The 14,890-nt window shown below is 48.9% G+C and overlaps 1 protein-coding gene and 1 long non-coding RNA gene across 19 annotated transcripts in view; one reads left to right on the forward strand and one right to left on the reverse strand.

Moving 5' to 3' along the window:
- Positions 1–14,890, reverse strand: part of MFSD6 (major facilitator superfamily domain containing 6) — a 69,386-nt gene that overhangs the window by 14,126 nt on the left and 40,370 nt on the right. For 14 of the 16 annotated variants that reach the window (XR_013372962.1, XM_077885081.1, XM_077885082.1 and 11 more), the window contains one exon: positions 8,243–8,340. Coding sequence is in view for 15 of the 16 variants with exons in the window: in XM_077885081.1 (XP_077741207.1) it covers positions 8,243–8,340 (98 nt within the window). In the remaining variant the exon portion in view is untranslated. Of the gene's footprint in view, positions 1–8,242; positions 8,341–8,419; positions 8,562–13,216; positions 13,239–14,890 lie in introns of those variants that run through there. The other 2 variants (XM_077885091.1, XM_077885087.1) reach the window with 2 other exon arrangements.
- LOC144305937 (uncharacterized) overlaps positions 12,857–14,890 on the forward strand; it is a 35,867-nt gene continuing 33,833 nt past the window's right edge. For 2 of the 3 annotated variants that reach the window (XR_013372965.1, XR_013372964.1), the window contains exons 1-2: positions 12,857–13,051; positions 13,873–13,943. This is a non-coding gene — a long non-coding RNA (uncharacterized LOC144305937). Of the gene's footprint in view, positions 13,172–13,872; positions 13,944–14,890 lie in introns of all 3 variants that reach the window. The other variant, XR_013372966.1, reaches the window with a different exon arrangement.

Here is a 14,890-nt window from a genome sequence, read left to right on the forward strand (position 1 = left end):
GATAATAGTAACAAGGTACTTGAACTGACTGTCGTTGCAATATGTGTTAACCCTTCCTTGGCTACTTGTCAGGAAAATACCGATATTTGTGAGTGGCTCCTCAACACCCTATGTTAACTGACCATGAGTGACTCTCAGAGACCACACAGGTCACAGAAACTTCGCTTCTCAGTCTTTCCTTACCCTTACGGGGGCCCTCAAGATTACCTACAAGGCCTAACGGAGACACAGAGAGAGTGTCACAGCACCTGCAGCCAAGACCTTACTGTTCGGAACACACTACATATGAATAACCATGAACCATTAGAAATAATTATGACTAACATTTAATTTTTTCATCAATAATATTATAGCGATTTACCAGGAATTGTGCTGTTTTATGTAGCTTATCTCATTTATTCCTCCCAGTAATAAGTACTATTTTTTCCCTTCCTTTTCCAGAAGAGGAAACGAGGCACAGAGAGATTAAAGTGCCTTGTCCAAAGTCACACAGACAACAGGGTAGTAGAACAGGGTCTGAAGCTAAGATATGGAAGTTCAGGACTTCAGGGCTTAAGTACTATCCTATACAGCCTCCTACCAACTATTAAAAAGTATTATGTAGTAATTATAACCATCTACTTTGAGAGGTTTTTTGATAAACATGCCCAACAGTCTATCAATTTAAAAAACTACATTTGAGGCACCTGGCTGGCTCAGTCAGTTAAGAAGCCGATTCTTGGTGTCAGCTCACGTCACGATTTCAGGGTCGTGAGATCAAGCCCCATGTTGGGCTCTGCACTGAGCATGCAGCGTGCTTGGGATTTCCTTTTTTCTTCTCCCTCTGCCCCTCCCTGCTCACACACTCTTAAAAAAAAAAAAAAAAAAAAAAAAAAAAGATATTCTTACTACCTACTTCCCCCCCTTTTCTAAAAAACTCACATAATATAAGCCCCAAATAACTCTTCACCTTATACTTACCTTATAACAATAGTATATTTAATATTGGTCTCTGATCCTGTAACATTAATTTCAAGGTTGTTCAGCCTTGGCGCAGAAGAATGCTCTATTGCAAAAAAAACGTATGCAGGGATGAGCAAGAAAAAAAAAAATCCTTTCTTCCCCAATAGACAGCTGCTCTTTGTAAAATGATGCTTGGTTTGAGGAAATCAGATCATAGCGGCTGGGAGGGGTAAGAACTCTGACAATGTACTGGTTTTTTGTTTTGTTTTTCTTGCTCTGCCACTGACTTAAGCTCACTGACAAAACATAAGTATCCTCATGGCACTGGCACACCAAATCAGTGGTGACCAACCTTTTGCACTGATGAACCAAAGCATAGATTTCAGTTACTTCGGGGTACCTCTCAAATGCTGGGATTAAAAAAAAAAAAAAAAAGCTTCTGAAAGATCAAATCTAGTGAAAAGATACTGTTCTTTCTCAAAACAAAACCAAAAATCTCCACTGGGCTCACAATGAAAGGAGTCTGTATTGGTTAAGGTAATGATAGCTGTTGTAACAGATGAGCCTTGGAATCCCAGTGGTCTCCTATATTACACGTGGTTTTTTTCGCTTGCTCATATAAAGTCCAGTGGGCGTGGGCCAGGAGGAGTAGCAGCTGTGCTCCATTTAGTCACTCAGGGATCCAGGCTGCGGCAGAGACTGCCGTCCTCGACACCTGGTTACCTTGGATGCCAACATCCAGCTGGCAGAGGCGGGAAGAGATGAAAGATGTTACGGTCTGGGTCTATTTTATTTTTTTTTCTTTAAGATTAATTAATTATTTATTCATGATAGACATGCGGAGGGGGGGGAGGCAGAGACACAGGCAGGGGGAGAAGCAGGCTCCATGCCAGGAGCCCGACGCAGGACTAGATCCCGGGACTCCAGGATCGCGCCCTGGGCCAAAGGCAGGCGCTAAACTGCTGAGCCACCCAGGGATCCCCATGGTCTGGATCTAGAAGTAACACATCATTCCTGCTCACATTCCACTGAAAAGAATTAGCCAGATGGTCACACATAACTGCAGAGGAGGCTGGGAAATATAGTCCAACTATGTGTCCATGAAGAAAAGGAAACATCACGTGAACCGCAAGCTCAGTGTCTCTGCCCAAGTCAGGGCCGCCAGCAGCAATGGGCCTTCCAGTGACAGCAGAGAACGCTACGAAGAACAGCGGACCTAGTGGCACCTGCACGAAGCATCTGTATTGCGTGAAAGAGACTTTAAGACACACATTTATTGTTAAAACCCCAGTACTCCCGTATGCACCTTCCTGCATTCATTCAACAGGACTTGATGAGCACCTAGGACTGGGTGCCAGTGCTCATGCTGTTTGAGGACGTGGTCCTGCACAAAACCCATCCTAAACCACCATGGAGTTTACAGTCCAGTGAGTGAAAAGGGCCAGGATCTCACTGAAATAGACCAAGCTCCTTGAGGACACACACCCAGTAGCACCCTGACACACACCAGCAGCTGGGCAAAGGAATGCTGATAAAACTAAGCAGGGAGTGGTGTGCGTGCTGGGGGAGAGGAAGAAAGCATCTGGGGACAAAACGTGCCCGCCCCGCCCTGCCCTGCATAAGGTGGAGAAAAGTGAACAGAGGAAATGAAACTTCTGTAAGTTTCCATAAGTTTCACTTTACAAGTAAAATGAAAAAAAAAAAAAAAAAAGATGCTTAAGAAAAAAAACAAAACCCAAAGCAAAATGTAACTGATACAACAATGTTTTACAGGCCCTTGTGAATTTTCCACGCTGGCACCATGCCCTCACATACCTTAAAAGAAATCTCAGGAGACTACCATCCAAACTGTGTCTAATGTGGACACCTGCCCACAGGGTGTGCTACGTGCTCAGTGTCCCCGTATCAAGCCACACGTGAACTGCTAGTTGTATCAGAGACAGTAAAATTTCACTTCCCAAAGAGGAACTTTTAAGAACAGTGTGCGCTTAGTCATTTTATGGACAGGTTTTAATGCATTACTGCAATTTAATCTTGTAGAGCAGAATTTCTTAAAGTACATTTCCCTTGGTCTTTTTATTTATAATTTTTAATTTTATTTTCATTGTTTTATTACCTAACATTTATGGAAGGCTAACCGTGTCCCAGCTAATATGCTAAATACTTTGCATGGATTAGTTTATTTAATACTCCTATCAGGCTGTTCTACAGTGTAAGAAACTGGGGCCTTTGAGGCAAGCCTTTGAGGTTTTGGGGCAAGATGCTAGTGCCCCAAAGTATTAAGTATCTTGCCCCAAAACACCTAGATTGTAGGTGGCAGAGCTGGAATATAAGACAATCTAATTCAAGCCTAAGCACTTAATAGTTTGTAGATTATTGCATATTTTGGTACATTATCTTAAATAATTTATAGAATGAAGTAGGAACATAGGTGAATGATTAAAAACACACTGATGTTTTACAGATGTGGAGTGGAGAAAGGATGACATCTTGGGGAAAAAGTTATATTGAAAGTTCAGCTTTTAAATTTAGTTTTCAATTTTTTTTTACATATTTTTGAAATAAAATTTTCTGTATTATTTAAAACCTTTAAAATTTAGAAAATAAATTAAAGTACAGTTTGCAGGAGACTATAAAACAAGCAATTATAGTGTATTTTCCTATGTGCATGTTTCTTCGGAGAATTCAAAAAGCATAAGCATGGTCTCTGCATTTAAGAGTTAAAACTAAGGAAGTAAAAGTAGTATTTGTAAAATAATTGGATAGCAATTAAGTGCTAAACGGTAAAATATAGTCCATAAATCTGAGAACAGTTCAGAAAAGGAAGAGCCAAGTGTGAGATGCAATTGCCAGAACAGGATTCTTGAGGCAGAGGCATTTAAAGTGAATTTTACATGGACAAAATCCTGCACATTTTCAAGAAAAGGTTATATAAGAACCTTTAGTAACTGTAAACAAACCATGCAAACCCATGGGAGTGACAAAGAACAAAATGGCTCTATTAACAATTCATAAGACTATTCTGATTAAAACATGATTCTAACAGTAGCACCAATGACTTTTATACGCCAGTTTATCAACCGCAATGTTAAACCTGGAGCATATCTATCCTGCACAATCACGTGGCCAGCTACTTGTGTTTCGTTAAGCCAGACAGAAAATTGCCAATATGGATGCTAACGGACTGGAATCACATCTCGGATTTCCACTGGCAGATAAGGACTGCGTGGTAACCCTTTCATGATGCCTACATGACCTTCCAGAACATACGAGGAGGGGAAACATGGTTCTTACCGGCTGAATAGGTATGCTAAGTAAGAGCAAAGCTTCATATACACCAGTTCAAGTCCTCCTACTGCTGACCCTGGAAAACCCCCTTTCATCAAAATCTTAACCCAGCTCCCACTCATTGAGCATCCTGCAGAGAAAGACTTGACACAGACCTCATTTTCAGCCTTCACTGCTTGAATCATTCATTCAGGTACCTCAAAAAGATATCTTTAGTTATAGCAGCCCCAGGTTGGCCCTAAATCTCCTTGGATGAATTTATTTTTTAAAAAGATTTTATTTATTCATGAGAGACACAGAGAGAGAGAGGCAGAGACACAGGCAGAGGGAGAAGCAGGCTCCATGTGGGGAGCCTGTTGTGGGACTCGATCCCAGGACTCCGGGGTCACGCCCTGGGCCGGAGGCAGACACTCAACCGCTGAGCCCCCCGGGCTGCCCCTTACATGCATTTTAATAGCAAGAATAATTTTGGTCATATTTGTCTCAACATTTGTAAGGCTTCACAACCAACACCTGCATAGGGAGGAGCATAACAAATCTGGGTTTGATTCGTTATACGTAGTGAAGTACGGATACCCGATTATAATCATGAATGTTTAAATGCTTCTTATACAAAAGTAACAGAGAGGGATCCCTGCGTGGCACAGCGGTTTGGCGCCTTCCTTTGGCTCAGGGCGCGATCCTGGAGACCCGGGATCGAATCCCACGTCGGGCTCCCGGTGCATGGAGCCTGCTTCTCCCTCTGCCTCTCTCTCTCTCTCTCTCGCTCTCTCTGTGACTATCGTAAATAAATAATTTTAAAAAATTAAAAAAAAAAAGTAACAGAGAAAATTCCTATGGGTTTTTGAAAATGAGATCTTGAGAAATAAATATAAACCCTCACGCCTCCTCTACTGCACGCAGCAATACTGCTAGGGACTTAGACTCCGTCTCTCTCTAAAATAAACTGCCGGCTCTCGCGGGCAAGTGTGTCTGCTGCTGCCCCGCACGGTGCCGGCGGCTACCTGGAGGACGTGCCTGCTGCCCATCACGGCTGGACTGCTAAAGGGCCGAGCCTGCGAGAACACCGGCCACTCGACGGGAGAAGGCCCCTGGGAAAGAAACACTGCCTCGGTTCCCAGCAGTAGGCAGCAGCGTCCCCTCGATGCCCCAGGGGTACCGCGGAGCCGCCTCGGCAGAGGCCCAGGCAGGAGGAAACGGGCTCCGTCGGCCTCCTTCGCTCGCTGTTGCCACCACGGCCGGAGGCCAGGAGGCCAGGAGGTGAGTGCGGAGGCGCGCAGCTCCAAGGAGTGAAGGCCAAGGACTCCTCCTGTTACAGGCAGGCGGGGGCCAGAGGGGTGAGGTGGTGTCTCCCCCTCTGTGGCCATGAGGGGACACTAGTTCTCGGGGTGTACGAGGCCTCCAGAAGAGCAGCTTGTGAGGCCCCGGTGGAACAAAGGGTGCAGGTGCCAGGCGTCGCAGGGGCCCGAAGGCCGCCTTCCCAGCCTCCCCCCTCCCCCGGGCTGGGGGCTTGGTGATGGTCCTAAGGGCTCCCGCCGAGGGTCTGGGGAGGGTCAGTCGGACAGTGGGCTCCGGTAGCGTGGCCTGTCCTCAGGTCTCTGTCCTTCCACGGCCTCAGGAGAGCTGCCCGAAGTCCCAAGGCTTTAAGGTCGTGCGGATGACACGTGTCAGGGGGAGCATCCGGACGGACGGGCCAGGCCTCCCTGGTCAGAAGCCGCCCCGGGGTGCGGGGCTGACCCCATGGGGCTGTGCCACCCTCTTCTGGGCAGTGCGTGTGGGGCAGCAAGGGCCAGGACTTCACTTCTGTTGTGCCCGAAGCTGGGGATCTGGGGAGCACTTGTCCTCCAGGCTCAGCCGGGGCTCTCGGGGGTTGGGCCCAGTGACGCAGGCGCTGCACTCCCGGGCCCTCCTGGTCTCGGGCCAGGAACTCGACCTCCACTGGCACAGGTGAAAAGAGGCCACCGGGGTACAGGCCGCGGCCCCCCCAGGGAGGCCGAATTCCTGCGTGGATGGCACACGGCCAGCCCCCGCTCCTGGCTCCCAGCGCCTGGCCTTGCTCTGCGCCACAGCGGGTCCTTCAGCACGCAGCCCAGACGTGAGCTCCCTGGCAAACCTCGGCAGCACCTCCCGTCCCACCCGCCCCTGCCAGGGAGCCGCTTCTCTGCACCTGGCACGTTTCTCTAACTCTAACACACTAGTAATTTTGTGGTTACACATCCAGCTTCCAGGACACACGGTGGGGCCTTGGGGCCTAAGTTAATATTTTTTATTACATTTTATTGCATTTAGGATAGTCCCAGCCTACTGCCTGACTCTTGTAGCTATTTATCCGAATAAAATAATAGGAAAAAATTTTTTTGATTCGTAACAGCATTTATTTGTTTCCTCTTATAAAATGTGTTGTTCCTTTAACCATTTCATTTAAAAAGCTCTCTTTTGCTCTCTTAAGTCATATATGTCCTCTTCCATGGAATTTGTATTAAATTAGTCATATATGTCCTCTTCCATGGAATTTGTATTAAATTAAGAGGAGAAAAAGATGTATGTATATATTATTACAATATCTTTTCTTTTCTGTGGCCATACCAGTTAGTGGGTTTGTTTTTTAACATAGACTCTGCACACTCTGGCACCAATAAATAAAGCAGTTAAGTAAGGCAAGGATCCTGCCTCATAAAATAGGACCAGAGATGGGAAATCCTAAGAACTGTGTTGCATTCACCTTGTTATCACATCATTCTTTCCTATAGTCCTTATTTAGTGCTTTGTTACTCTTAAATGGCACAGTGCTGAAGTATGCGCTCTACCTCAGGGCTCTTCCAGAGTTCTAATAATTATAAACCATAACTTATTATAAGACTAAATTTCCATTTTCTATTATAAACAGAAATCTCCTTTCACCAATTATACCATGGCATCAGGCCTGGTAAAATACCTTTATTTAGAGTACGTATATATTTAAATTTCATAATTATAATCTGAATATAAATTGTATCTCCTCTCAAAAAGGATAGTTTTCTTCCATTGCTACAACGGGATTTGATGAATGGGCTGCATTGTGTATATTTTGTTTAGATGTATGATAATGAGTCATCTTAGATGTCATGATGAGAAATTATGTTGATTGTGCTGTACTTGTATCCTCAGGTTTAGGGAAAATGAAAATGGCGTCTGTAAAGCTAATGAAATTCTGTATCATCACAGACTGCTCAGTACAATTAATGATTGAGGAGCCTGGGCCATCCCAGAAGACCTCAACTCTGACAATCTTGTCCCGAACCTTCATTTTAATCATCCTGCCAACCACCAAATGGTTCAGCCAAGCAGTTAACAAAGGTCCTCAGTATATAGTCTAGATTGTATGTATGAGCTAATATGGCAATGAGCTTTGTACAGAAATCCAGCTTTTTTTTTTGCACTCAAGCCACATGGCAAGAGCCTCCTAGAAATTTCTTTTCAAAGTTATCTGTTGAAGGGAAAACAGTCCAGTGAAGCAAAGAAAAGAACTCTGGTTAGGTAGGATATGTGAACCTATTTGAAAGGTTCATGGGAAAAGAATACCTTGACTGTAAAGCTTTAGTTGTAAATCACTAGATGTGATAAAAGAAGCCGAAGGAACAAAATAATTTTGACAACCTTTTGTTGATGAATACAGTTAACCTACAAACACCAAAATCTTTAAAAAATAAATCCTTTTATACTTAAAACTACCTTCGGATGTACATACTTAACAATTGTACATAAAGTCTATTCCAGAGTTCCTTTCTCTCTGTTTAATCACTGGGGTGTGGGACAAATCCAGCTTTGTTTGGCTCAACAAACACAGAGTACTCAGAGTAACCGAAGAACCAACCCCCCTGATGTCACCTCTTCCTTAACAACCACTTCAAAATCATATAAAACAGTAGGCCTGCCCTTCCTTTCAGAGTCAGATGCTCAAGGTCACTAAGCTTTATGTAGTCATAGCTCAGTCAGGTAGAAAAAATAATTCTAATTCCAGCTGTTAACTTACCTTGAAGAACTTCCATGGGGAGAACAGTCCAGGCATTTTCCAGGTAGGAAATATAAATATAGCGAGCTGTATTGCAGGCCAGACCAATGTAAAGAACTCTTTAAACAAAAAAACAAAAAACAAAGGGAAATAAGTTGAGGCCCTGTAGGAGACATAAAACATGCAAGTACTACGTACATTTCCCCTGCCCAAACCATCCATCATCCAGCAGCGTTTAAACGTAGGAGTCAGGAAGCTAAAGAACAACTAAATTTAACCATGAACTCTTAGAAATAAGAACACTGCTTCTAACATATCTGCCCTCAGTCTTTTCAGAATACTTAATATAAAAGTGAACATCACCCTTCCTGAAATTTAATTAGTAGCACAGCCAATGCTTTTTAAAGATAGTCTGGGCACACTGCCATCTGTAATGACATTAGTGGCCTCCTTCCAGGTGGCTGTAGGGTAAATATGCTTGGGATTATAGCTGCTTCACGAGGATGGGGGCAGGACAGGATAAAAATGAGAACGTGAATATGAATGTGGTCTCACATGCAGTCCCCAAAACACCAAGGAGTTTTACAAGGAGACTCTCAAGGTCGTGAAAAACTATCATCCAATGATGAATAATAAACTATTTGGAAATCAAATACTTGTTCCTATCAGTTCAACTGATACATCTTCACTATTTAAAAATAAATCTATGATATAATCCTATGCTTACCAAACTAATAAATGTACATCAGCATCACTTCCCCCCTCACAAGAACCACCACCAAGATTATGAGAAAAACAAAGTAAAGGCCTTTAGGGGTGCATCCAAGCATAGGGTTACATTCTCGTTCTGAACTGGACAATCTGGTTTAGAAGCAAATGGTGGCTGCTGCTTTGTACAAGACACAGCCTGATGGTACAGAGTTCCCTTTCTGGTTTGTTTTCCATTTTCTGTTAATTTTCCTAATCTTAATGCTTTTGTTTCAAAATTCAAGTGGATGAAAACTTGAAGGTAAAAGAAATAAGCCAATATGACAGTGGTAATTTCCTAATCTTGCTCAAGTATATTTTTATATTAAAATCATTCCAGTAGGGGATCCCTGAGTGGCTCAGCAGTTTGGCGTCTGCCTTTGGCTCAGGGCGTGATCCTGGAGTCCCGGGATGGAGTCCCCTGTCGGGCTCCCCGCATGGAGCCTGCTTCTCCCTCTGCCTGTGTCTCTACCTGTCTCTCTGGGTCTCTCACAAATAAATAAAATCTTAAAAAAAATAAAATAAAATAATCATTCCAGTAAACACTGTTCTCTTTTCCCAATATCGAATCAAGGAAAGGAAAGCTCTGAGGCATCCAACTTGTATTAACTGCAAATATGGAACAGAAGAATGGGAGAAAAACAAAAAAGGGTTGAGGGGCAGAGATGAGATAGGAAATGTATATTAAAAGGGATTTAGGGAAACTTCAGTATTAAAAAAGTCTGGGTTATAGTATTCTCTGGACGTTATATTCTTTGTACTTTCATGTTTTAAGGAAAAAAGTCTATGTTTCAATCCTGTTTGATAAAAAGTTTCCTGAACAGACTTACTACAGATCCATCAACTGGGGTGGGGTCCCTCTGCTAGGAAACAACAGCAAAGACCAAAACAAAAACCCACAGGAAATTACAGTGCAAGATACACTGAACAAACATACAAGTTCCACAAACCTAGGTCTTCTTAGGCTCTAACCTAGCTCTGTTGAGGACCTTGACACAGCCTAACCCACCGGTCAGTAAACCGCTCCTGTAAAGTTTCGGCTCTGCAGGTCTCTTGCAGCTACCCACCCTCGCCACCATAGTGCAGAAGCACCCGCAGATAGTACGCACGTGAATGAGCAGGGATGGCTGTGTTCCAGTACAATTTGAATTATGAACAGTGAAATTTAAATTTCACAGACAGCTGACCTCTGAACAATGCAGAGGTTAGGGGTGCTCATGCCCCCCTGCACAGTAGAAAATCCACACGTAACTTCTGACTCTCCCAAAACTTAACTATAGAAAGTCCACTATTGACTAGAAGCCTTGCCAATAACATAAACAGTTAACACATGTTTTATATGTTATATTATATATTACATTATTAAAATAAGCTACAGAAAAAATTAAGAAAAACAAAAAGAAAATATATTTGCCGTACTGTATTGAAAAACATCTATTAGTGGAGCCTCACGGTTGAAACCCACGTTGTTCAAGGGTCAACTGTAATCTTTATGCATCACAAAATATTATTCTTTGATTTTTTTTTTTTCAACCACTTAAGAGTACAGAAACCGTCCTTAGTTCTGGGCCGTACAAAAACAGGTAGTGGGGCAGATCTGGCCCAAGGGCTGCAGCGTGCTGACCCCTGCCACGCTCATTAGTTCTCGTTGACTTTGGCTGCACGTCAGATCCACTCAGGTAACCATTAAAAACAACAGCCGTCCAGGCCTCGCGGCCGGCAGCCCAGGTCTCTGGTGGGAACCCAGGCATCGCGCCTGGGACACTTCCCAGTGTGTTCAGATCCGGAGCCCGTGTGAAGAGGCATGGCTCTAGCTCGGTCCAGGCAGCTCCCAGGCACACTTTCCCATAATCCTACTCTCCAAAAGTTTTGGCAAAACACCTTCCTTGTGTTCATATTGCACGTCCTGAACCTCTGGAGACCCTCTCCGTCGCCGTGGCCACGGTCACCGCACGCAGGCCCAGGCCCAGGCCCAAATGCCCGGCCAGCGCAGTCTAGGGGGAGGCTGTGCTGAGCCTTCAGACCTCGCCCCGCGGAACCCGGCGCCTGCGCGCAGCTGCGGGGGCCCTCCGGGCTCGGGGTGCCCCGAAGCCAAGCGCCGCCGGCTGGGTGCCCTTCCCTGGCGGCCCACGTCTCTAACCTCGTGGCTCACGGCCTTCAGGGCCACACGGGGCCCCAGAGAACACGCAGACCGGAGCTGTGCAAGGCGTCTCTTCACGGCCTGCGCCCCGTCCCTCCCACGGGCAGGGACGGTGACACCTGCGCCCGGTGCGGATCCAGCGGTGACTCGGGCGCGGCGCCCCAGGAGCACCGCGGCGGCAGGATGCAGGCACTGGGGTGCCCAGTGCCCTCCACGGCCGGCGCGCTGGGGCGGGCGGTGCCGCGGGCCTGACCCCGAGGAGGGCGACCCCGCGACCCAGGAGGTGAGCCCCCGAGGAGGGTCGCGGAGGAGCCGCCCGCCCACGCCTTGGCCCCAGGCTGGAGGCTTCCACGACCGGCGGGGACCCCGCGCCCGGCAGCACGCCCGGGGCAGGACACGCCGACGCGGCCTCTCCCCCGCGTGCACAGCCGGTCCGCGCACTGGACAGCGGCGCGCGCGGGGTCCCGGATGTTCCGGGCGCGGGGCTCCGAGCGCTTCCCTGGGAGACACGGACGCCCGCTGGGTGCCCAGGCCCGCGAGGCTCGGACGCCGCCGGCCTTGGGCACCGCCCCCGCCTCGCGACCCACGCGCGGCAACACACCGAGGCCGCCGCGGGACGGGGCCGCGTCCACTGCGGCGGGCGGCGCTCAGGCCTGGGCCGGCAGCGCTCCTCAGGCCGGGAAGGAAGCCGCCGCCGCCGCAGGGAAAGAGGGTGCTGCGGGCCGCGGGGCGCAGGGGGCGCAGGGGGCGGAGGGGGCGCAGGGGGCGCAGGGGGCGGAGGGGGCGGAGGGGGCGGAGGGGGCGCAGGGGGCGGAGGGGGCGCAGGGGGGCGGAGGGGGGCGGAGGGGGGCGGAGGGGGCGCAGGGGGGCGGAGGGGGGCGGAGGGGGCGCAGGGGGGCGCAGGGGGCGTAGGGGGGCGCAGGGGGCGCAGGGGGGCGCAGGGGGCGGAGGGGGGCGCAGGGGGCCGCAGGGGGCGGAGGGGGGGCGCAGGGGGCGGAGGGATCGGAGGGGGCGCAGAGGGCGGAGGGGGGCGGAGGGGGCGGAGGGGGCGCAGAGGGCGGAGGGGGGCGGCGGGGGCGCAGGGGGCGGCGGGGGCGCAGGGGGCGGAGGGGGCGGAGGGGGCGGAGGGGGCGGAGGGGGGCGCAGGGGGCGGAGGGATCGGAGGGGGCGGAGGGATCGGAGGGGGCGGAGGGGGACGGAGGGGGCGGAGGGGGGCGGAGGGGGCGCAGGGGGCGCAGGGGGCGGAGGGCCGGCGGCCCCGGGCGGCCTCCTCAGCCCGCGCTCCCAGCCGCCCCTCAGGAGCCCTCGTGGCCAAGCCTGGGGCGGGGCTCCCCACGGGCCGCGTGTCCTCGGCTCCTCCTCCGGGGTGTTCACCTCGCGGCCGCAGGCACCCATCGGGAAGGGGCGCAGGAGGCGCAGCCGCCGACGCACACCCACGGCCGCGCCCCTGTGGCCGTCCAGCCGCCTCGGCGCGCCCACCTGCGGGCAGGGAGGGAGGCCGCGAGGGTCCCGCCTCGAGGGCCGCCCGCCGCCACCTCCTCGGGCCCACGCGCGGGCACGAGGGCCACGGCCGGCCTTGGCAGAGGTCAGCGCACCCCGAGGGCGCAGGGTGAGGCGACCTGAGGGAACTACGGCAGGCGCGGGACGCCGCCGCCCTGCTGCGGGCACGGGGAGCCCCTTCCGCCTGGGGACGCCCCGCACGGTCCCAGCGGCCGCGGTGCCCCCGTTCCACGCGCCTACCAACATCCGTTGCTTCCGAGCTTTGGATGTCGGCCCAGGGCCAGGCGACACGGCAGGTGGCGGAACACATGGAGCTGCCGCCGCCCAGCGAGGGGAGCCTCTGGGGCCGGCCATCCGGGCGGCCTCCGCCCATCTCCTGATCGTTACCGACCGTGCTGTCAGGCCTGCGAGCTCTGCATGTTTGGACACGGACCCTTCACTGGGCACGTCGCTTAGGAGCCTCTGCTCCCGGGCCCCACGCGGTCTCCTAGTTTTGTGGGTTGCTTCCTTGGCTGTGCAGCGAATGTATTTCTGATAATCATGTAACAATAAAGATTTAAAAGGTAAAAGAGAGGGATCCCTGGGTGGCTCAGTGGTTTGGCGCTTACCTTTGGCCCAGGGCATGATCCTGGAGACCCAGGATCGAGTCCCACGTCAGGCTCCCAGTGCATGGAGCCTACTTCTCCCTCTGCCTGTGTCTCTGCCTCTCTCTCTCTCTCCCTGTGTGACTATCATAAATAAATACAAAAATTTATTAAAAAAAATAAATAAAATAAAAGGTAAAAGACAAACTGTCAAATTAGACACAAGAAAGACAACTATAGGGCATAAGAGATGGGTATGGCTCAGTGGTTTAGCCCAGGGCCTGGATCCTGGAGACCCGGGATCGAGTCCCACGTCGGGCTCCCTGCATGGAGCCTGCTTCTCCCTCTGCCTCTCTCTCTCTCTCTTTCTCCTTCTCTCCCTTTCTGTGTCTCTCATGAATAAATAAATAAAATATTAAAAAAAAAAAAGAAAGACAACTATAAAAAATCCGGGTTAAAGTAATACAAAAAAAAAAAAAAAACAGAAGAATTCAGCTCTCAGGCTGTTTTGAAAGTATCTTGAAGTTCCTGTCCACATTAAAGAAGCCAAAACTGACCGAGATCACAGAGTATGCATTTGGTTTAACCCCAATCAGTAAGGATGTTTTCAAAGAAAAGAGTCTGACCCTATATCAAAAACTTAGCAAAATGCTTTTCTATTTTTGTCTTATAATATTTAGATTTTATCATCAGCTGACCGCAAACTCCTTGACGCCGCCATCTAAAGCAAGCTAGAAATCCCTACAGACTGGTAAGCAGAGCATTCTAACATTTATGTCAGAGAAGGAAGAGTCGTACAAGTGTGTGCGCACTTACGTATGAACAGAGTATCTCTGGAAAGACACACTGAACGTCATGACGCTGATGGTCTCTAGGGAGGAGGACCGGGAAACTGTCCCAGGGCTGGGAGACGGATGCGACCAGAGATCTTTAATATTTCTTGCATATTTTCCCATGCGTCTATCTACTCTCTCACAGAATGAATAGAACTCAGGCACTGTGCCTCATGTAGCGATAAACAAACAGTAAATGATGTATGATGTTTGACCAATAGTTCTCCAACCTGAAAGGACCATTATCTGGATCTCTATTTTGGCTTAAAAACAATATGACATCCTAGCTAGTAATCAGTATCATTTCTATCTTTTGAATTCAAAAGATTCAATTGTGCAATCAGGTAAGAGTAAACCATACAGACACATCAACAGTTAAGAAAAGCACATAAAATAATCAGCTTTGCCCTTACTGTATTCTTCTGGACAAAGGAAATGGCAGTCTGTAGAGAGAGCCTTACGGAAAGTGCTTATTTGCGGCAAGGACCACTTGGTTCATCACAAAGTGTATGTAACACAATGGGAGCCTTGGGATCAACACTTCTGACGGAAACAAGATTCCACTCTAGCACATCTTTCTGGCAGCCTGTCTGGCCCAGTGCTCTGCTCTCTCTCCTCCAGCTACGCATGCTCCACACCGGGTGTGGTCAGTTGCCTGTCACGTTGGCTGGTTCTGATCCCCAGTGCTTGGCATATGCTGCATGCCCATAAACGTTCACTCCCTAGACGGAAAGTACGGATACTCTACATAGAACCTCACTCAACTAATACTGAACGCGCTGCACTAAGTGCCAGGGGTATGATGGTGAACAAGAAGGAACTACGCACGTGTTATGCTTATAATTTTATGTGTGTGTACATAAGA

This window comes from Canis aureus, chromosome 36 (assembly GCF_053574225.1).
Source record: "Canis aureus isolate CA01 chromosome 36, VMU_Caureus_v.1.0, whole genome shotgun sequence".
NCBI classification, from domain to species: Eukaryota; Metazoa; Chordata; class Mammalia; order Carnivora; family Canidae; genus Canis; species Canis aureus.